The sequence below is a fragment of the Gracilinanus agilis genome, chromosome 6, assembly GCF_016433145.1.
Source record: "Gracilinanus agilis isolate LMUSP501 chromosome 6, AgileGrace, whole genome shotgun sequence".
In the NCBI taxonomy this organism is placed as follows: Eukaryota; Metazoa; Chordata; class Mammalia; order Didelphimorphia; family Didelphidae; genus Gracilinanus; species Gracilinanus agilis.
Genome location: NC_058135.1, coordinates 45,663,853 through 45,688,148, shown reverse-complemented (window position 1 = coordinate 45,688,148; position 24,296 = coordinate 45,663,853). Strand labels below are relative to the sequence as shown.

Below are 24,296 nucleotides of genomic sequence, written 5' to 3'. Positions count from 1 at the left end.
CCAGACAAGCAAAACAAATTCCCACATTGGCCCTATCCAAAAATATTTTCCCTAAGATGATTAATAAATATTAGTTTTGACTGAGTAGTCAGGACTGTGACCCCATTAGGGTAGGGAAACTTTTTCTATCAAAGCAAGATGATATCTGCTTTGCAATTTTTTTTTCAACTTTTTTTTTTACCTTTTTTTTTTAAACCCTTAACTTCTGTGTATTGGCTTATAGGTGGAAGAGTGGTAAGGGTGGGCAATGGGGGTCAAGTGACTTGCCCAGGGTCACACAGCTGGGAAGTGTCTGAGGCCAGATTTGAACCTAGGACCTCCTGTCTCTAGGCCTGGCTCTCAATCCACTGAGCTACCCAGCTGCCCCCCTGTTTTGCAATTTTGAATCTTAAGAGACATCTCTGGGCATGAGAACTCAGGTGACTTGTCCAGGGTCACACAATTTGAATCAGAGACTAGTCTTCTATCCTCTCTCTGTCTCTGTCTCTGTCTCTGTGCATGTGTGTATGAGTTTTGTCTCTCTATCTTCCTGTCTCTTTCTCTTTCTCATTTCTCTGTCTGTCTCTGCCTTTGTCTCTCTGCACCTCTCTCTCTTTATCCCTCTCATTTCTCTCTATCTCTCTCTGTCTCTGTGTCTGTCTGTCTTTGTTTCCTCTGCTTTTTTTTTTTTTTTAGTTTAAACCCTTAACTTCTGTGTATTGACTTATAGGTGGAAGAGTTGGTAAGGGTAGGCAATGGAGATCAAGTGACTTGCCCAGGGTCACACAGCTGGGAAGTGGCTGAGGCCGGGTTTGAACCTAGGACCTCCCGTCTCTAGGCCTGGCTCTCAATCCACTGAGCCACCCAGCTGCCCCTGTTTCCTCTGCTTTTGATCAGCATGACAGTTACTTACTGAAGGAGCTGTGGGTACCAGGTCACTCTCTGTCCTTCCCGTTTGCATCGCTGTATGAACCCTGACCGATTCGTAGATGGATGGCTCTTCCACCTGGCACGGATACGGATGTTTCAGAACTATCAGAGTCCCTGAAATGGAGGGAAAACACAGGTTTGGATAACTCTGCCAGAAGGACAGGGTCAGCACCTAACTAGAAGGCTATCTCTGGACTTTCTTTAGGACTTAGCCAAGGGGGCAGCTGGGTAGCTCAGTGGATTGAGAGTCAGGTCTAGAGACAGGAGGTCCTAGGTTCAAATCCAGCCTCAGCCACTTCCCAGCTGTGTGACCCTGGGCAAGTCACTTGACCCCCCCATTGCCTACACGTACCACTCTTCCACCTAGGAGCCAATACACAAAAGTTAAGGGTTTAAAAAATGTAACAAAAAAGAGGACTTAGCCAAAACTGATCCCTTCCACACTGTGACTTTTCCCATTGCAGTTTGGACGTAGTGTGGGTTGGCATAAGAAATTAAACGGAAATTTTTTTGAGTTTTGTGGAAGTTAAAGACAACATTCAAAGACCAGCAGATGACACAGAAAAAGTTTAGAAATTCAGAAATGTATAAAATATATGAATAGTATTACATAATATCAACATATTTTATCTATTAGTGCCATAGACACAATTTCTTTTTCAAAGTTAAAATAAGTAAAAAGTTAAAGTTTTCAAAAAGAACACGAAATCCAGAAGATGACTCACAAAGGCTAGAAATTTTTAAGTTTTTTAAAAAAAACAAAACTTTAAAAACTCTTAAAAAAACTTTAAAAGTTTTGTCATTCATAAATGCAAAAAACGTGTGTTCTCATGTAAAAACCAGTGGAAATGCGCGTCAGCTATGGGGGGGATGAAGGGGAAAGTAAAAACATGAATCATGTAACCATGGAAAATTTTTCTAAAAAATAAAAAATAAATTAAAAAAAATGCATGTTCTGGTATGTATAGTTTTACAATAAGGTACTGTAAAGATACTATAAAATAAAAAGAAGAAATTCAGACTTCTTCTCTGGTATGAAAGGCAGAAATTTTATGCAGATTTTCCAGATGGCGAGGGTGCTGCCACCCCACTAACCCGCCCCCCATAATGTAGGAGAGATTCCTGTAAAGATAATACAAACATGTATTGAAGAAGCATTTATTGCAGCAGTAATGATCTGATGTCATCTCAGTATTAATACATTAATCTACATAAATTAAATACATTAAATCACACATCAATGTCCCCCTCCCTCTACTCCTTTCCCACTCCTCAACTAGATGAATACATTTGCTATGCTCAAATAAATATGGACATGGCATGTACCCAATTTTTCTCTAATTTTCTTGCATCAAAATTCTATCTTTATAGGCAGTTAGATGATGCAGTGGCTAGAGTGCTAGACATTTGCTAGTTGTGGGATCTGGCCTCGATTTCCTCATCTGTAAAATGGGGACAATAATAACTCTTGCCTCCTAGGATGGTTATGAGGACAAGTCCTTTGTACAGCTTCAAGAACTATATAAGTGCTATTATTATTAATATTATTATCTGCCCCCTAAATGTCACCATTCAGTTCAGGAGAGGTGATTGCTTAGGACAGTCCTTCATAGAGAGTGCAACACTTGAACTGAGCCTTGAATGCAAGATTTCTGAAACAGAAATGGGGAGATTGTGTTTGAAGTTTGGGTGGGGGTAGTGGGAGAACAGATGTGGTGTTGAGTTCTAGAATGTCTAGTTATTTTAAGTGAAAAGGGGAACACGGCCAGAATTATAGGGGGAACCAGATTGTGGGTGAGTGAGGGGGGTCCAAAGTGCTTAGGTAAGGTGCTCGTTTTCCTTCAAGACTCTTCAAATGCCACCTTCTTCAAGAAACATTTTGTAGTTTTCCCATTCCTCACTGCTAATGCTTTCTCTCTGAGATTATGTCTAATTTATTTGCATTTATCTTCTACAAATATATTCATCTGCAAGTCTTCTCTATAGTAGATGATAAGCTCCTTGAGGGAAGGAACTGTGCTTTTGTATGTTTTTGAATCTATATCTGTGGCCCAGTGCTTGGCACTTAGGAAGTACTTAATAAATGTTTGTTGACTGCCTGACTAGGCTAGACTAGGGGGAATCTCGTGAAGGTTTTGAGCAAGGAAGTGACATGCTCAGACCTGTGCCATAAGAAGATTACTTGAGCAGCTGGGAAAAGTCTGGATTGGATTAGGGAAAATTTAGAATCAGTGAAACAAATTGGAGGCCAAAAAAAAAAAATGACTACTAGTGTGCTTCATTGGGAAAGGAAGAGGAATGGTTTACAATACAAAACATTGAAAAGAAACACTCAAAAAAGAGTAGCTTTGATTCTGGCCCCTCTTAGGACTTTTAAAAATAAAACCAATGGGGGAAGCTAGGTGACTTGGAGGATAGAGAGGCAGGCCTACAGATATGAGGTCCTGAGTTCAAATTTGACCTCAGACAATTCCTCGCTGTGTGACCCTGAGCAAGTCACTTAACTCCAATTGTCTAGCACTTACTACTCTTCTGCCTTGGAACTAACTGATACTTAGTATTGATTCTAAGACAGAAGGGAAGAATTAAAAAAAAACAAACCCCAAAACTTCTTTTGATTCAGGTCCCAGTCAATTAACAAGCATCATTCTGAGGCATCTGTTAGTTCTACCAGCTTACCCCGAAAGGTTAAGAATTCTTCGACTTAGAGAATCAACTAAAAACCAATTAAAACAATTCTAGGGCAGAGGATAATAATAAAGAATATAACACACTTAAAAAAATAATCAGCCTTTCTGTTTATTACCACAAAAATCCAAGAAGACACAAAAAAAGAAATCACATCACAAATAACTACAGAATCTGTCAAATATCGAGAAGTCAGATATTAGAACACTTGTTGCTGCAGGATAAAGATCTGGACCTAGAGTAGGGAAGCCCTGAGTCCAAATCTGGCTTCAGAAACTCATTAGCTATATGACCTCAGGCAAGTCACTTAAACTTTTTTGCCTCAGTTTCCTTAACTGTAAAATGGAGATAATGATATCACCTACCTCCCAGGGTTGTTGTAAGGATCAAATGAGATCATGTTTGTAACAGTACCTGGCATATAAGAGGTATTATTTATTTATTTTCCCTGCCAAATGTAGAAACAATTTTTGACAATTGTTTTCTGACATTTGAGAATACAGATTTTCTCTCTCATTTCCCAATCCCACCCTCTTTCCCCAAGGTGGTAAATAGTCTGATATAGGTTACACTAGTGCATTCATGTAATACATATTTCCATATTGCTCATTTAGTGACAACACACATATCACATATACAATAAAAAACTCATGAAGGAAATAAAGTGGAAGATGGTGTGCTTTGATCTGCACTCAGACTGCAGCAGTTTCTTCTTTGGCTGTGGATAGAATTTTTCATCATGAGGCCCTTGTAATTAATTATTTTGGAAATTTGCTTTGCTGATAATGGTTTAATCCTTCACAGTTGATCATCACATAATATTTCTGTTACTATATACATTGTTCTTCTGTTTTCGCTCACTTCATTTTGCTACAGTTCCTATAACACTTTCCATGTTTTTATGAACTCATCCTGCTCATCATTTCTTATGACAAAAATAGAATTCTATTACAACCATATACCACAACTTATTTACCCACCTCTCAGTTTCCAATTCATTGCCACTACAAAGAGAGCTGCTAAAAGTATTTTTGTACAGGTAGATCATTTTCTCTTATCTCTGATCTCTTTGGAATGCAGACCCAGAAATGGTATGCATTGCTTTATGGCCCTTTGAGTGTGGTTCCATATTGCTCTCCAGAACAGATACATTAGTTCAAAGTTATACCAACAGTGTATTAGTGTCCAAATTTTCCCTCATCCCTTCCAACATTTATCATTTTCCTTTTTGGTCACAGCCAATTTTTTGGGTATGAGGGGGTAGCTAAAAGTCATTTTAATTTGCATTTCTCTAATCAATAGTGATTTGGAGCATTTTTTCATATGACTATAGATAATTGCCTGCTTATATCCTTTGACCATTTTTTCATTTGGGGAATGTTTTGTATTCTAATAAATATGACTGAGTTCTCTTTATATTTGAGAAATAAGGCCTTTGTCAGAGACACTTGCTGTGAGAATTTTAACAAATTTGTTTCCCTTCTAATCTTGGTTGCATTGATTTTGCTTGTAACTCCTTTTTAATTTAATGTGATCAAAATTACCCATTTCATTTTTTGTAATGTTCACTGTCTTGTTTGGTCATAAATTCTTCCCATATCTTTAAGTCTAATAAATAAACTTTTCCAAGTTCCCCTCATTTGTTTATGGGGTCACCCTTTATTTCTAGATCAAATATCCATTTTGACTTTGAATGAAATGTTAGTCTATGAGCAAGCATTATTTAAATACTAATCATTATTATTGTTATAATTAATGTTCACCTACTGAGATATACACAGGAAACAAATATGACTACAAAACACTCTTATTTAAATAGTAGGAGAGCTATTGACTGATTATGATTGGAGTATACCAATATAATAAAATTTAGAATACTGTCTAAATTAATTACACCAATTGATGCATGCACCAAAAAGTTATTTTGTCAAACTAATCAAAATCAAAATAAAATTAATATGTAGGAACAAAAGGTCAAGAATCTCTAGGGTAATAATGAAAAAATGCAGGGTCTAGCATCTCTAACTACATAGCAAAGCAGTAAAAATCAAAATTATTTGGTGCTGATTAAAACTTATGAAAGTTGATCAGTAAAACAGTTTATAAACATAAGACTCAGAAGCAACACAACATAGTAGCACAGTACTCAGTTAAACCTAAGAGTACTAACCACCAAAAACTGATGAAAACATGGAAAAATGTTTGACGAAAATTAGATTTAGACCATGATTGCATAATTTATACCACTGTAAGAGCCAAATGGATATATAATCAAGATATAAAATATCCCATCATAAACAAATTAAAAGAAGAAGAAAGGAGATACTGTTCACAACTATGAATAAGGGAAGAGTTCTAGACAAAATAAGGAATTGGATCACAAGAGGTAAAATGGAAAACTTTGAGAAGATAAATTTGAAAAGGTTTTACACAAATAAAATCAATACAGTTAGATTCTTAGAAGAATTAGAACTGGGGGCAGCCGGGTAGCTTAGTGGATTGAGAGTCAGGCCTAGAGATGGGAGATCCTAGGTTCAAACCCGGCCTCAGACACTTCCCAGCTGTGTGACCCTGGACAAGTCACTTGACCCCCATTGCCCACCCTTACCACTCTTCCACCTAGGATCCAATACACAGAAGTTAAGGGTTTTAAAAAAAATAATTAGAACTCCCCAAAAGTTACTTGGGGGAGGGGAAAAACTAGTCAGCAAACTTCTCTGATAAGCTACCTAAAATATAAGATATATAAAAAAATCAATATAAATAAAGAATAGGAAGCATTACCCAAAAGATAAAAGGTTATAGCAATATTCAAAAGAAGAAGCCCAAGCTATTGAGAAGAAAATGAAAACTGCTCCAGATAATTAATAAAAAGAAATTAAAATTAAAGTAATTCAGAGATTCTGCCTTATACCCTTTAGATTGACAAAGATCACAGAAAAGGAAAATGGCAATTGTTATGGGGCCTATGGAAAATCTGGCACATTAGTGCTCTATTGTTGAAACTATGAGTTAGTTCTACCATTCTGGAGAGTGATTTGTAACTCTATTCCCACATTTACTAAATGGTGTATAGCCTTTGACCCAGTGATAACTACTAGACATATTCCTTATGAGGTCAAAGAAAAAAAGGAAACATCCAGATATGCCAAAAAAAAAACCCCCATCATATAATTAAAAAATTATAGCAAAGACTAAAAGGATGCTACCAGTTAAGAAATAATTGAACAAAAAGTATCAATAAGCACATGAGAAAGTGTTCTAAATCTCTAATAATTAGAGAAATGCAAATCAAAACAACTCTGAGGTATCACCTCACACCTAGCAGATTGGCTAAAATGAAAGAAGGGGAGAGTAATGAATGCTGGAGGGGATGTGGCAAAATTGGGACATTAATGCATTGCTGGTGGAGCTGTGAACTGATCCAGCCATTCTGGCTGGCAATTTGGAATCATGCTCAAAGGGCTATAAAAGACTGCCTGCCCTTTGATCCAGCCATACCATTGCTGGGTTTGTACCCCAAAGAGATCATAGATAAACAGACTTGTACGAAAATATTTATAGCTGTGCTTTTTGTGGTGGCAAAAAACTGGAAAATGAGGGTATGTCCTTCAATTGGGGAATGGCTGAACAAACTGTGGTATATGCGGGTGATGGAATACTATTGTGCTAAAAGGAATAATAAACTGGAGGAGTTCCAGGCGAACTGGAGAGACCTCCGGGAACAGATGCAGAGCGAAAGGAGCAGAGCCAGAAGAACTCTATACACAGAGACTGATATACTGTGGTAAAATCGAATGTAATGGACCTCTGTACCAGCAGCAATGCAATGACACAGGACAGCTCTGAGGGATTTATGGTAAAGATGCTACCCACATTCAGAGGAAGGACTGCAGGAGAGGAAACATATAACATAAACAATGGCTTGAATGCGTGGACTGAGGCGGACATGAATGGGAAATAGACCCTGAACAAGGACACATGTTACAACCAGTGGAAATGTGCGTTGGCCATGGGTGGGGGGAGAGCGGGGGGTGAAGGGGAAAGTAGGGGCATACAGTATGTAAACAGATTAAAAACGAATATTAATAAATGTCTAATAAAAAAAGAAATAATCGAACAAATTATGGTATAAGAATGCAATGGATATTTTTGAGTCATAAGAAACATGGAATGGATGATTTTAGAGAAACTTGGGAAGACATTTAAAGTAATGCAGAATGAAGTGAGTAGAACCAGTAGAACAACATACAGACTGGCTACACAATTGTAACTTAGCATTAAAACAATGTTAAAATACTTAAGAACTTTGATAAAATCAATGACCCCCTCATGGCTTTAAAAAACTGATAATAAAGCATGTTTCTGTGGTAGCATATTGGGGTTCACCTGTCCTCTTTAGGTTACACATTAAATTATTGGGACAATTCTTTAAAGTCCTTGGTCACTTGGGTAAAAAATCCTAATCAGTCTCTCTCTAATTATCAATTCTGAAACAATACCTTTTAATGGTTAGGCCTGTGGCATGGGGGAGAAAGAATTTACTTTCTTTTCATACAGTGAATTCAGGGAGGAACCCTATTTTTCTTTTTTGATAGAATATCTCCATACTAGCTTACGATAATTATCTGATTAAGAAAAGGAATGTCTTTGGTTACTTCAACTAATGGAAATATCTCTTGAGTTGACCTTTTTTAAAGCTAGAAAGGAACATTTCTGAAGGCAGATACTGAAAAGGGATGGAAAGCTTTTTAGCAATATGGGTATGCCAAAAATAATATGACTATTGCTCTGTTTGATGAAGCAAATTGTTAGCTAAACTTTGAACCTTTGCTTAACCTTGACTGTCAAATCTTGTCTATTTTCTGGAAAGACTAAGAATTGTAACTCCAAAATGGCTTGTGTTAGATTTTCAGTGGCAAAGGTAATTCTGCCCATCTTTGGACTCTCCTTTCCCTCACCCCAGCAGAAATGGTTAGAAATTGCTTAATCAAAATAAGTGAAAATGGCTTCTGACAAGCTTGTGCCTAAAATACACTATATAGAAGCTGGAAGACTTTGAGAGACAGTGAAGGTTAGACAATTTGGCATGGTATGCATAGTCCATGGGCTCTCAAAGAGTCAGATATGATTCAACAATGACAACAACTACAGAAGAATTTTCCTCTATATTTCTTATCTCTTAGCAGAGTGGCATTGGAAAAAAGTTACAGAATGAGAAAAACATGTCAATAAACATTTATTAAATGCCTACTATGTACCAGGTACTGGGCTAAGCATTTGGGATATATTTTATTTTTGTCAAGTTGTTAATTTTTGTGAGTAATCTTACAAAACTAAAACCCAAAACATAAATCAAATAAACAAGTGAAAAATTGTCTGCTTTGATGTATTCTGACTCCAACATTTCTTTCTCTGGAGGTGGATAGCATTCATTGTACTAAGTCCCTCAGATTTGACCTGGATCGTTGCATTGCCAATAACAGCTAAGCCTATAAATTTATCACTCCACAATATAAGTGTTTGGGATGTAAAGAAAAACAAGACAGCTACTGTCTTCAAGGGACTCAAAATTTGATGGGGAAAGACACAACAAAATAAAAAGGTGAGAAGAAGGTTGAGTGTTGGGAAGAGGGTACCAGGTGCAATGGGGATGGGAAATGGTGAGATGATAACCCTGGGCAGTCTCCTTAAATGATGAAGGATCTGGAAAGAGCTTTCTAAGCTTCTCTCCACCCTCTCCAATTAGAAGGCGGGAGGGGCTGCAGACGTGGAAGGTACTGAAGAAGTCTGAGTTTCAGGACTGATTTTGTTATTGGATGCTGAGTTTCTGGAGATTATGAAGTCTAGGAGATCATCGAGGTGGGAAATGATGTACTTTTTTTTTTTTTTTGCTTGACTATACTTACTGGTTGCAATTGTGGACTTTTTAGGGGAAGAAGATATTTATAGGGATGTGTAAAGGATGTAGTGATAGAAATAAAGAATAGAATAGAGAAAATAACACAAATAATGGAAAATAGAAAAAAGAAGAAAAGATCATCTATGAAACATTTAATTTACACAGAAGAGCAAAAAAGGAAGCTCAGAAGGGTACACAGGTAGGACTCTGTTGGCTTTAATTTATTGTTTCATATACGCTTTTTATTTTTTATTTTATTTTTTTAAACCCTTAACTTCTGTGTAGTGGCTCCTTGGTGGAAGAGTGTTAAGGGTGGGCAATGGGGGTCAAGTGACTTGCCCAGGGTCACACAGCTGGGAAGTGTCTGAGGCCAGATTTGAACCTAGGACCTCCCATCTCTAGGCCTGACTCAATCCACTGAGCTACCCAGCTGCACCCCATATATGCTTTTTAAAAAGCTGTATGTGATGGAGATTCCCAGTTTCATATACAATCCTATTTCTCCTGTTCTCTGTTGAAATATTCACATTTGTTAATGTTTTTCAAGTTCATAATGTAGAAAATTTAATTCAAAAATTAAATTACAAATTGAGGAAGTGGTATTTTTTATTCTAGTGGCAATGGGAAACAACAGAAGCTTCTTGAGGAGGGGCTGAAAGATCTGGACATGCTTTGAGAAGATGAATTTGGTTGAGATATGGAGGATGGATCAGAGAGGTAGAAGTGAAAGTAGGTGACAATTGCAATGGACAAGAAATGGTGAAGGCCTAAATTAAAGGTGGTAGCCATAGGAGTGTGGACAAGGAGATCAACGCAAGACATATTGTGAAAGGCAAAATCCACAAGTCCTGGCAACCGATGGTATGTTGGGGGTTAAAAGAGCCAGGGAAGATGTGAAGAAGAATGAACAATAAACAGTAAAGAGTAATTTCAAGGTTCTGAATTTGAGTGATGGGTATTGATGTGCCAATAGCCTTTAAAGAAACAGCAGTAAAGGTACAGTCCCAGGTCAGAATGAAAAATATAGCCATGATGCTGGCACCAATTGGTACATAAAGGCATGAGTCATACTTAATGATTTTTACGTCCCCAAAGCATGTTGTAATTTTTGAGGCTTTGTGTAAATGGGATTTCCCCTGCTAGATTAATTCCCTGGGGTCAAGGATGATGCCTTACTCACTGTTGTAATACTTAGTGTCTTTTATGTAGTAGGAACTGAATAAATGTTTACTGAGTGAATGTCTTTGTGAACTGATGTTTAAATTTGGGAAGGGCTTTGAGTGACCTTCCTGTGTCCACAGCACTAGAAGGCCTAGGACTGGGACAGCTCCAGCTATCTCAAATTCCTCCAGGGCCTCAGCTTTGGTCTTTTCCATCTCCTGAGTGAATTCAGAAACTTTACGCCTAAAGTATTTGAATTTAACTCAATAAAGAAAGCATGAATGAACTGCCTGCTTCTGGGAAGACTTAGAGGAGAGAAATGGTGCCTACCTGATGCTTCTAGCTTATGTGACTAGGGATGGATTTAGACTGAAAAATTTAGACAGGGCAAAAAGCCAGCTCATTATACAACTTCTCTCTTCTGTGACCCCAGAGAAGAGGTTTTCTTAATCTGACTGTTGAAACCTATCTGAAGGAAGACCATGAAGCCAGGAAGGTCTCTCATGTTCAAGAAAGAGCACCAGACTCATTGGCCAGGAAACTGACATCCAAGATAGTCAGACCGTGTCAGCTTTGGGGCTTGGCTGCAACTCTCAGATAACTGACTGGGGATGGGAGAGGGGGTGAGAAGACTATCAGGGAATCAGACCAGAAGCTTGGGAAATATGGCTATAGGCTTTTATTTCATTTTCTGCCTTGCATCTAGAAGATGGCTCATTTTCCTGCCTCTGAAGTTAAATTTAGCTTCAGAATTGCTCAATACTTGGCACATTTTTTAGAATGGAGCTTCTCAACCTTTTCTGTGTGTTTTATGGACCCCTTAGGCAGTCTAGTGAAGCCTATGCATCTCTTCTCTCATGTAGTTACCTATATCTAAGTGTGTTCTAGAACCAGTGTGTACCTGCAAGGGAAATACAGTTGTTAAAATTTTCAGGGTGAGCATTTAAAATATGGAAATAAGCAAAAACTACAAAATGACTTATTGGGGTTGTAAAAATTATTTAGACCTGAGAAAGTGATAGGAAAAAAAATGTTGTTAAACATTTACCATTCTGATCTTACCTATATCATTCATAATAGAAGGAGAAGCTTGATTGCATTAGAGCAGGGGTTGGCAACGCATGGCTCTCAAGCCATATCTGGCCCTACCTCCCCACCAGCCAGTCCACGCAGAGCCCCAGGATGTGCCCCAGGGGTCCCTTCAGCCCCCCCCCCCCCATATTCCAGCGCCTTACGCCTCCATCCTCCTCCTTCCCCAGGTGTTTATGGCTCTCCCGGCCAAAAAGGTTGCCGAGCATTGCTTAGAGGTTAGTTCCTAGATTCCCTGAAATCTATTTATAGCTTCCTTGGGAGTCTACAGAGCTGAGATTATGAAGCTCCTATTTTATTTTATTTTTAAAAAATTAAACCCTTACCTTCCATCTTGGAATCAATACTGTGTATTGGTTCCAAGGCAGAAGAACAGTAAGGGCTAGGCAATGGGAGTTAAGTGACTTGCCCAGGGCCACTCAGCTAGGAAGTGACTGAGGCCAGATTTGAACTTGGACCTCCCATCTCTAGTCATGGGTCTCAATCCACTGAGTCACCCAAACTTCCCCCTCCCCCCACAAGTACCTATTTTAGATGATTACTGAATAGTGACTGCGTTGGCTAGTGCAATACTGGTCAGGATATCTGGTCTCCCTGAATGGAGCAGGGTGACATATAGCAGAGATAGCAACACATGGTTCATGGGCAACATTATTGCTGCAACACTTCCTAGTATTGCTAAAACCAGATTAAAATTTAAGTGAGAAATATTTAACAAAATAAATGAAATACAATGGAACATAGATACTGTGAATATGTAGTTTTCTAAGTTAATATATAGTTCTCAGGGATCCTTACTGTGACAATTACAAATTTTGAGAGATGGGTTTCTAGGTAAGAACAGCCGTTTAATGATTAGGCTAGCATCGACCAAGGAATTAATGGTCTAGAATCCTCTTGATAATCAAAGACAAGGAAGTCCCTTCACGCAGGTCCATAAATAGGATCAGCGCTTATTCTTCAACCCTTGGGCATCCCGAGAGGTCTCTGATTGGTGAATAGCTAATGAGGCGTTGGCCCATCCAGACTTTCAACCCTTCTCTGCCCCTATAGGTGATGGTGAGCATCCACCTGATTAGCAGGGAGAGCCTCAACCTCTCCCTTATCTGTTAATATATTTTACTGAGGGCAGAGCGGGTGGCTGGGGGCGTGTTCCCCAGAATTCCTAAGAACAAAGGAGATGCATGCATAGGTCAAGGAACTGATTGGAGATGTGCAGAGACTATCAAAGGCTCCTCAAAACAAAACTGACCCTCACTTCATTACTGTTCTGGGATTCAAAGAATAAGTCCCAAGAATTCAGCAGTGCTGGCCATGTTATCAGTTACCCCCTTAGACTCTTCTATTAGTATTTCTTTCCATGGTATGGTGCGCGGTGAGGTAAATATTTAGGGAATCTCCAACTCAGTCCATCTCGGAAAGGCTCAGTACAGGTATAGAAGAGTCACAGGTCTGACAGCCTGACACTGGTGGCGTCCTGGTAGGCGTCCCTGCCTAAGATTGCCGGAGAGGTAGACTGCAAGATGTTTGAAAGCCATTGCGGGGCTGAGGGGGTGGGGGAGCTGAGGTTTGAAAAGGTGGTGGGGGAAACTGAGGTCTCTTTTGTTTCAAGGTGAACTAACTGTCTTTGGGGTTGCTGTCTCTGAGTACTTATCTTATCTGACCATCTCTGGCAAGCTGAGGCTCCAAGTGCTGGCTGTAGCGGGGGATTGGATTTTTACCTTAAGTTTGAAAGACTGAAAATCCTTTTTTCTCTTTCTTTCTTTCTTTCTTTCTCTCTCTCTCTCTCTCTCTCTCTCTCTCTCTCTCTCTCTCTTTCTCTCTCTCTCTCTCTCTCTCTCAAGAAATGCTTACAGGGGGCAGCTGGGTAGCTCAGTGGAGTGAGAGTCAGGCCTAGAGACGGGAGGTCCTAGGTTCAAACCCGGCCTCAGCCACTTCCCAGCTGTGTGACCCTGGGCAGGTCACTTGACCCTCATTGCCCACCCTTACCACTCTTCCACCTATGAGACAATACACCGAAGTTAAGGGTCTAAAAAAACAAACAAACAAACAAAAAAAAGAAATGCTTACATAATGAGTAATTAGCTTCCATCATTAATTTCTGTTTATAACAGTGGAAAGGGTAACGAATTGGGAGTCAAGAGATCTGGGGGTTCAATGGCAGGTTCTGCCACTCATTTGCTCTGTGACCTTGGGCAAGTCAACTCATGGAGAGAAGACTAGGTTTCCTCATTTGTGAAATAAAAGGATTGGACCAGATGATCTGGAAGGTTACTTCCAGGTCTAATATTCTATGACTCCATGAATATGGAGTTTTGTCATCCTCAACCAGGTGAGATACAAGAGAGGTAGCAAGGCAGAGTGAACTGACAGACTTCGAGCCTGGAAGCCCTGAGTTGGAGTCCTGCTTTGGATATATACTGGCTATGTGCCCCTGGGCAGATTCACTTAACCTATCAATGCCCTTGGCAACTTTAAGACCAGAAGTTGCAGAAAAGATAACGATGTACTTTTGTAGAAGCAGTTTACTCACAGGGAATTCCCTACACCAATGAAATCACAGATGCATTTCCCACTAACCCTCTAAACCCTGAGGTTCAAGTGAATATTAAAGACATCCTTTACCATCAGTGAGGGCAGCTAGGCGGTATAATAGAGTGCTGGGCTTGGGGTCAGGAAGACTCATCTTCCTGAGTTCACTACCTGTGTGACCCTGGGCAAGTCACTGAACCCTCTTTGTCTCAGTTTCCTCATCTGTCAAATGAACTAGAAAAGGAAATGGCAAACCACCCCAGTATCTTTGCCAAGAAAATCCCAAAAGGGGTCATGAAGAGCAAGACATGACTGGAACAACTGAACAACAAGAACTTTGTCAGTGGCCCAAACCATGTTGATGTGAGTAATCATTTCATCTGGGTTATCCCGTGCTCCTATATGCTCCAATGCAGCAAGGAAGCAATTGAAAGGCTTTTATTGTGTCTACCATATGCCAGGCATTATGCCAAGCACTGGGGGAAAAAAAGACAAAAAAGAAGTAGTCGATGACTCCAAGGAGCTGACATTCTGTCAGGATATATCATCCTCACAAACCTCTCTACTTACAGGTAGCAGGAAAGTACCTCATTTCATAATGAGAAGAATAGAAACTCAGAGGAATGAGTTGTTCAGATGACCTGGAAAATCTGGTCAAGTAGCATAATTGGAATTCCATTGGAAAACCTAACCCACACCTCCAGTGGTTCAAATCAGTGTGGCAAGTGTTATTAACCACAAAAAGGGAGAAGCAACTGACAGCTTTGGTTAAGAGAGAGAACCTGTCAAATGCCTGTTGCCAATCTGATTAGCATGTGTGGTCGCTGCACTAGGGGCAGCTAGGTGGCACAGTGAATAGAGCCCTATGCTTGGAGTCAGGAAGGCTTATCTTCCCAAGTTCAAATCTGGCCTCGGACACTTACTAGATGTATGACCCTGGTTGAGTCACTTAACCCTGTTTGTTTCAATTTCCTCATCTATTAAAATGAGTTAGAGAAGGAAATGGCAAACCATTCCAATATCTTTGCCAAGAAAACTTCAAACAGGGTCATAAAGAGTTAGACACGACTCAAATAACAACTCTATGTCACCCGTTCAGCTCATTTTGTAAAACTTTTCATGTACCTCAGAGAACAGACACTAAACTCTAGTTCTAGTGTCCACTGAATGCTATTTTACAATTCATGAGCTAGGGAGATATGGTGAGATGTGTGGATATGGTGAGATACAGACTCTAGCTATTCACCTGTCAGCATTAGCACTCTGTTACATGTAAAATACAGAACATTCTTCAGTGATACCAAGTCTGTATTGAGGATTCCACTAAAGGCATAGGAAAATGTGGGAAGAGAATTCATATATGAATACACATTGGTGGTAAGAACAATGATTTTAGTGTGCTCCTCTCTTGCTCTTCATTGGGCTTTAAGACAAGAGGACATAAAGTCAGCGAGAAGAACTTCCATCTTTCTATCCCTAAGTACATGATAATGGTGATCCATGATGACAACAACAATACAGAATTTCCCAGGCTAACTTCCACAGAATACTGGAGCAGTCAGGGCTGATGCAAGTTGGACTAAGTGACTTGATAAATCAGGATTTCTACCTTTCAGAAAATGTCATTTGAATATATTTTCTCATTTTCATCCATTTCTGTGATTTTAATTCTCACTTTTTTTACATGATTCTAAATCATATAGACAGTCTTATATAGACAGTCTCAAGCTCTTGCTTTGGGTACCAATCTTGGCTTTTCAGTTGCCAAAGATTACTGTCATCAGAGGAGAGGATAAGACAAGAAGTGATGACGAAGGTCTTCCACCAAGAAAGAAAGGAGATAAAGAACTCTGAAGCAGCTGGTAATTCAATTCTACTAGAGATGAAGGAAGCATCTGTTTGCACTGGGATTTCAAGAAGGAACTGTCTATTTGCCAAACCAAGCATATCATTACTAGCATTTATGTAGCCTGTGCTAAGATTTGCAGAACCCTTTATGTATGTTATCTCATTTGCTCCTCAAAAGGAACCCATGAGGTAAGACAGAGACAGTTAGTAAGGAGATGAGGCAGGAATTGAATCCCAGTTCTTCCTAAACCCAGTCCAATACTTTATCCACTATATCCTAGAGCCTCTCATAAGAAAATCCTGTTAAAAATAAAGCCCCACTCAAGAGGGCAAGTTTCTATCTTTCTTTGTTTTCTCTATGTCCATGTTGGTGAATCTATGGCATGTGTGCCAGAGGGGGCAGCTCACCTCCCCCTCTCTACCTGCACCTAAGGACATTTTTCATATCACCCTCCTCTCTGCCCAGTAGCCCAAAGGGAGTGTTTCCTCCCTCCCCTCTCTGAGGTAAGGTGGGGACTTCATATGTGGTGTGAGGGTTGCAATTTGCGCACTTGGTCTCTAAAAGTTTTGTCGTCACTGCTCTACATGGTACAGTGACTAGCACACAGAGAGCCCTTAATTAATGCTTTTTTTTGACTGAACTCTCAGCAACCCTGTGTGGCAAAAAGGTAGTTTGAGATGGTGGTTCAACAGTTGGCCATAAGGGCTAACAATAGGAATGACAGTGTTGGAAATCTCATTCCCAGTAAGGCTGAAGAGCAAGAAGAGCTTTGAACTGAACTACTAATTTGTACTTTTTTGTACTTTTGTACTTTTACTTTTTGTACTTTTACCAGTGAAAACAGCCCTATGACCACAGTACAATTTGTTCTATGTCACTACTATGTATGTTATCAAAGACAATAAAAGGTTCTTGGAAAGGATACAAGAGTTGATTCATAGAGGAAATCAAGAAGAAAAAAGGATCTGAAGAGCTGCAGGGGAATCCTTATATACGTCAGGAGGTTAGAGGGTGGACAAATATGATTCAGAGAAAGAAGAGAATAGCATTCAGAGCCTACAATATTTTTTAGGTCTATCCCATAGAACAGTGATTCCCAAAGTGGGTGCTACCGCCCCCTGGTGGGTACTGCAGCAATCCAGGGAAGCAGTGATGGCCACAGGCACATTTATCTTTCCTATTAGTTGCTATTAAAATTAAAAAAATTAATTTCCAGGGGGCTAAGTAATATTTTTTCTGGAAAGGGGGTGGTAGGCCAAAAAAGTTTGGGAACCACTGCCAGAGAGAGTGAAGCTTGGATTGTTTGAGATCCAAAAGGAAAAGGAAGTGAGAGCAAAGGTCTCAAGGATCAGGAAGTAGAAGAAGCACCTAAGGGAACAGATATTATAATGTGCCTGAATCTGAGGAGCATATGGGAATGGGTTGTTGTGGAGGTTGTGGAAAAGTAACCATTATCCCATCATCAGGCTAGATGAAATAAAGAACCCAGCCAGATTCAGATGGTCCCCCTGGAATTTGGAGAGACTGAAATTTAAATCAATCATAGAAAACATTTCACTGACCAAAATTCTGCAGGGGAAAATAAACCCAAGATAAAGGGGCTATACAAGAACTAAATAAAGAAATATTGTTTTTAGCATCTCAGATCAACCAGCCTGGCTCTTCTTTAGAAATCTTTCAGTCCTTAAAAGGCAACTTAAAAAAAGGTCACCTAGCTGTCATCAGTATAATTTAGATCCAGACAAACTCTTTTCAAGGGCTCTGAAAGACTGATAGTTATGACTGCTGAACAGCTGTCAGTAAGATAAGAAAAGGGTTTCTTTGGAATAGGACACTCCCAGTGAGAAAACTCCCTCCCCTCAATGCAGGCTGGTACTGTGCATCTTATGGTCTTCAACAGCTGCCTAGAACACTGAAAGGCAAATGACTCTTCCAGGGTCGTAAAGGTCTTCCTGGCTTCAGATTTTCTCTCTTGCTCCACTATCTGTTGTTACTTCCTGCATACTGCCATGACATTTGACAAATGATGGTGAACAAGAAGAGGTACGTCAGACTAAACAAGAACAAATGCCTCCACTTTTTTTAAAAGAGGGAAGTGGTTGGAGCTTATAAACCAAAGACATGACTTCATTTCATAGCAAAAGGCTAGAACATTTTTATCAAAGAACGGTTTGTTATAATTGAATTAGAAAGATAACCATTAATAATCATGAAAACATCAAGGACAAAAGATGCTAAATTAATCTCACTTTGTTTTTTACTGGAAAAATAGAATACCCCTAGATCTAATATACCTGGATTTCAAGAAGGTATTTATTGGATTTAATTCAATAAGTATCCATCCATCATCTATCTATCTATCTATCTATCTATCTATCTATCTATCTATCTATCTGCCTATCTATCTTACCTTACCTTCTGTCTTATCTAGCTCTAAGACAGAAGAGTGGCAAGGGGTAGGCAATTGGGGCTAAATGACTTGCCTAGGGTCACACAGCTAGGAAGTGTCTGAGATCCTGCCAACTTCAGGGTTGGCACTCTATCCACTGTGCTACCTAGCTGCCCCTTAACAAGAATTTATTAAATGCCTGTAGGAAAAGCTCTGGCTCTAGAATCAGTTGACCTGGGTTCAAATCCTGCCTCCGATGTTTACTAATGTATGTGAACTTGAGCAAGTCATTTGCTAACTGGCTTGCTCAACTTTAAGACTTCCTTTCCCCAACTGCTTTATCATGCCCCAGGAAGTTCATCACTGGGCAGACTTCATCATTCTGCAAAGATCAATCAGCTTTTCTTTTCCCACCTCATCACCACTCTCTGATTGGAGGATGGAGTCATGAACTCCAAAACCTCCACTTAAGGAGGGGACTTGGCACAGATATCTCCTTTCCCATCTAACTGTACTTCTCTGGAACTTCCCTAATATCCCTAATACCACATCCTCCCACCTGATACTTTCCAGCCTCCTCCCCCTTTTCTGCTCTCTTTCCTGTATTTTCTTCCCCTATTAGATTGTAAGCTCCTTGAAGGCAGAGGCTATCTTTTTCTTTTTTAGCATATGTATCCCTAGTGCTTAGCACACTGCCTAGCACAGTGAGAATCTTATCAGTGCCTGGTCACTAGTCTCAACCTCCCTCTGCAAGTCATTTAACCCTGTTTGTCTCAGTGCTTGCCAAAAAAACCCCAACCCAAATGGGGTTACAAAGAGTTGGACATGATGGAAAACAACCAAACAAGTATTCTTTGCCTCAGTTTCCTCAATTGTAAAATGAGGATAATAAGAGTCCCTCCCTCCTAGAGATGTCATGAGAATAAAGTAAGGTATTTGTAAAGTGCTTTGCCAGTCTTAAAGCACCATCTAAATGCCTGCTATTGCTACCTGAGTATCCTGCCAACACCTCAAGTTTAACATGTCCCAAAACTAACCTTGTGATTTCCCCAACCCTTCTCTTTCCTATGTATGCTGATTGGATTATCATGCTAGTCACCCAGATTTTAAATCAAGGAGATATTTTTAACACATTGCCCCTCTTTATCAATTCTTCCATGTCTACCACAAGATCTTAGAGCTAATGCTAACGGACCCCAACGTTCGTCAAGTCTGATGCCCTCATGTTACAAATAGGGAAACTGAGGCCAAGGGGTTAATTGACTTGCTCAAGGTTACAGAAATAGTATGCAGCAAGGTGGCATAGAGGATAGAGTGTTGGCCCTGGAGTCAGGAAGATTGATCTTCCTCAGTTCAAATCTGGCCTCAGATACTTACTTGCTCTGTGATCCTTGGCAAATCATTTAACCCTGTTTGCCTCAGTTTCCTCATCTATAAAATGAACTGGAGAAGGAAATGGCAAAAACCACTCCAGTATCTTTGCCAAGAAAATCCCAAGTGGAGTTACAAAGAATCGAGCATGATTAAAATGACTGAACAAAAACAAAGCATCAGAGATGGGATTCAAACTCAAGTCCTCCTAGGACCAATGCTCCTTTAGCTCCAGTGGTTCCCAAACTTTTTTGGCCTACTGCCCCCTTTCCAGAAAAAATATTACTTAGCCCCATGGAAATTAATTTAAAAAAATTTCAATAGCAATTAATAGGAAAGATAAATGGGCCTCTGGCCATCACCATACTCCATGATTACTGGAACACCCACCAGGGGGCAGTGGCACCCACTTTGGGAATCACTGATACCATGCTGTCTCTACCATTCTCTCTTTCCCACTCACACTGTCTCCATTCTAGTTCAAGCTCTTGCCTGGACTCTTAGGCTTTCTGACTCCGCTTTGGGCCTGTGGTCTCTCTCTTTTCTGATATATATCCTTGATAAAGCTATAGGAAAATAACTTCTTAATGCACAGTTTGGACCATGCCCCTGATTAAAAACCAGCATCAGTTCCCTGTTGCCTCTAAAACAAAATCCTATCTCCTTTATTTTTTTGTCTTATTTTATCTTCTGCACGAGAATCAATAATATGTACTGGTTCTAAGAAAGAAGAGAGGTAAAGGCTAGGCAATGGGGGTTAAGTGACTTGCCCAGGGTCACACAGCTAGGAAGTATCTGAGGCTAGATTTGAACCCAGGACCTCCCATCTCTGGGCCTGGCTCTCAATTCACTGAGCTACCCAGCTGCCCCTTATCTCCTTTATTTTCAAACCCTTCCCTTCCATTTTAGAATCAGTATTGTGTATTGGTTCCAATGCAGAAGAGCAATAAGGTCTAGACCAGGGGTCGGCAACCTTTTTGGCCGTGAGAGCCATAAATGCCACATTTTTAAAAATGTAATTTTGTGAGAGCTGTACAGTGCTCACAGTGCCGCTCCTATAACAGCGCCTGAAAAAAAAATGGACTTTAAAAGAGCCAGATATGGCTCGAGAGCCATACGTTGCCAACCCCTGGTCTAGACAATGAGAATTAAGTGACTCATCCAGGGTCACACAACTAGGAAGTGTCTGAGGTCAAATTTGAACCCAGGACCTCCTGTCTCTAGGCTTAAGTAGCAGTTGTACAATGAGAGATGGGTTAACTTGGAAGGATTCTCTTTCAGGTCTTACTATAGAGGCTAAATGATCACTCAAAGATATTTGTCAAGAAGGATTTCTGTTTGGGTATAGGCTGGGCTAGACGATCACTAAAGTTCCCTTTAACTCTTAAGAATCTATGATTTCCAGACAGATAGGTAGAATGGTTTATAGCAGTGGTTCCCAAACTTTTTTGGCCTACTGCCCCCTTTCCAGAAAAAATATTACTTAACCCCCTGGAAATTAATTTTAAAAAATTTTAATAGCAATTATTAGGGAAGATAGATGCACCTGTGGCCATCACTGCCATCCTGGATTGCTTCAGCACCCACCAGGGGGCGGTGGCGCCCACTTTGGGAATCATTGGTTTATAGAGTGCTCTGTACTTGGAGTCAGAAAGACCTGAGTTCAAATCCAGCCTTAGACACTTACTTAGCTATGTGACTCTGAGCACTTAAGCTTGTTTGCCTTAGTTTCCTCATCTTTAAAAAAGGCAAACCATTCCAGTATCTTTGCAAAGAAATCCACTCAAGCTACAGAACCGCCTAGCTGCCCCTTCTATAGCCTTTAAAGGACCTTCCTCAGTTTTACTCCAACCTATCTTTCCAGTCATATTTGCCAGTAGCTTCATTCAGGACTCTCATTCTAGCCAAACTGTATTATTCACCAGTTGTTACCCAATCTCCTCCTGCTCTTTGTTTCAGACTTCCAGGTAGGCAAGGTACCCATGCCCTCCCTCCACCTCCCTGCCTGCCAAAATCCTTCACTTCATTAAAGCCAGGAAATTTCCCACAGGCAGTACTAACTCCAAACACCTCCTTCTCTCCTCCTTCCATTGGAAAGAAATTCTTGTCCCTCCGGCTGATTCTAGTATTTTTTTTTCTGGATCCTTCCTTTGTCTTTATCATATGCCATTTTTTGCTGTCTCCTACTTATTTTTCTTCTCTTCCCTATTAGATTATAAGCTTCCTCAGGTCTTGAACTGTGCTGCTTCCCAGCTTGGTGGTTTTCCCTAGATCCTAGAAAAGCAGCTGGCCAATAAGAAGAAGTCACATCTGCATCGTGATTTGAGATCACCAAGTTCTTCTTCTCATGCCAGTCCAGTGAGTCCCAGAGAATGATACTGCATGTCCTCATTTTCTGATGAGGAAATGGAGGCTCAAGGAAATTAAATGCTGGCTCCATTCAGGTGCAGAGCTGCTAAGTGTTGGAGTCTGTCTCTGTTTTCCTGGCCCCAAACCAAGACCTTCCATTCTACCCATGGCATATGGTATAATGAGGCAAACATGGAAAAATGGAGAGGGGAGCAGACTGGGAGCACTGAGACGATGCAAAGACAGGCAAACAAATGAACAAACAAAAACAAATAAAAATCACTCTCTGCTTTCAAGGAACACACAAAATGGGAGACAACATGCAAAAAAAAAATATGTGAAGAAGATAGATCTAAGATGAGGGCAGTGAGGTGTTGAGCCTGTAGTCAGGAAGACTCATCTTCCTGAGTTCAGTGTGAACCTGGACATGTCACTTAACCCATTTGGCCTCAGTTTCCTCATCTGTAAAATGAGCTGGAGAAGGAAATGGCAAGCCGCTCTAGTCTCATCATGAAGACTGAGACACAACTGAAATGACCCAACAACAATTATTATTGATTCAGATATCTTGAACTGAATTCAGCAGCACATGAAAATAGAAGAGGAATATGACTTGGAGAAGAGAAATTTCTATTGTTTCCAGTTCTTCAAAACAGTGGTATCATTTTTATACATTTAAGTACTCTAGTCAGAGAAAAGACCACATTAGACGTTAGGCAAACTGCATTTTAGCCTCAGCTCTGCTGCTTATTAGTTGTGTGACCTTGAGCAAATTATTTAATTCTCTGGTCTCCAATTCCCTCACTTAAAAAAAAAGGGAAATAATACTAATCCATACAATCACAAGAATGGAGGCACTTTAAAGACCACCTTGCCCAGTTGGTATATGAAGCATTTTCCTTCTACCTCAATACTCCATTGGCTTCCCATTACCTCTAGGATGAGATATATTGCTGTTATTCAGGTATTTTTCAGTCATGTCTGACTTTTTGTGACCCCATTTGGTTTTCTTGGCAAAGATACTGAAGTGGTTTGCCATTTCCTTCTCCAGTTCATTACAGATGAGGAAACTGAGGCAAAGAGAGCTAAGGGACTTGCTCACAGTTAGTAAGTATCTGAGGCTAGATTTAAACTCAGGAAGATGAGTATTCCTGACTCTAGGCCCAGCTCTCTATCCATTGCATCATTTAGCTGCCCTCAAAATCAAATAGAGGATGTCCTAAAAGTCTTGGAACAGTCTGAAACTTTACCCTGGAAATGATATAAATTTCTCTTCTTATAACTATTCATGTTCTTTTTTTTTAATTATTTTCACGTGCTGCTGGAAGCTTTAGCAGTTTAAAAACCTTTACTATGACTTTTGGGACATCCATATAAATTCCTTTGTTTGGCTTTTAGACCTTCAGGAGTTCTCCCCATGCTACATCCATGTAGGACTATGATTTATCAGATCCGCTTTGCAAATAGCAACTCATTCTTTAAACTCTCTGTATGAAGGATGTTACAATACATCTTTTGAGAGGACAGAAAGGACTTCTAAGGTAATGTCTTTTATTGTGTGTCCTGTGGCAAGAATCAGAGTTGATTAATTATTTAAGTGGCTTTTAAAATTGCTTTTCTTCTATTTTATTTTTTAGGCAGGAGGAGGGGAAAGAACAAAAACTAGCTTTCTTTGACATGTAAGAATCTCAAAATCTCCAATTACCCACAGAGGTGTCATATCTTAAAATAAAATTAATTTTGAATCATTTTAGCTTTTAAATAAATATGTGTCACACAGACCTTGAATGAGGCAGGGTATAATCTTATAAAGAAATTATGATATGATGGCCCATGTAAAATCAAAGCAGACTGCTTACTGTCTCAGGGAGGGGGTAGGGAAGAAAGGGTGGGAGAGAATTTGGAACTCAAAATTAAAAAAAATATATATTTAAGAAGTTTTTACATGTAACTGGGGGTAAAAGAAAATATTATTTAAAAATAAAATAAATGCTGGTGGCAAAAAAAAAGGGATAATGCAATTACTGTTACAAAGGGACTATGATAGTGTAGTAAAT

The 24,296-nt window shown here is 39.7% G+C and overlaps 1 protein-coding gene across 1 annotated transcript in view; it reads right to left on the bottom strand.

The window, feature by feature from the left end:
• Nucleotides 1-24,296, bottom strand: part of DAPP1 (dual adaptor of phosphotyrosine and 3-phosphoinositides 1) — an 87,022-nt gene that overhangs the window by 27,039 nt on the left and 35,687 nt on the right. Inside the window, exon 4 of the mRNA XM_044680997.1 lies at nucleotides 893-1,023. Coding sequence (XP_044536932.1) covers nucleotides 893-1,023 — 131 coding nt within the window. The remainder of the gene's footprint in view (nucleotides 1-892; nucleotides 1,024-24,296) is intronic.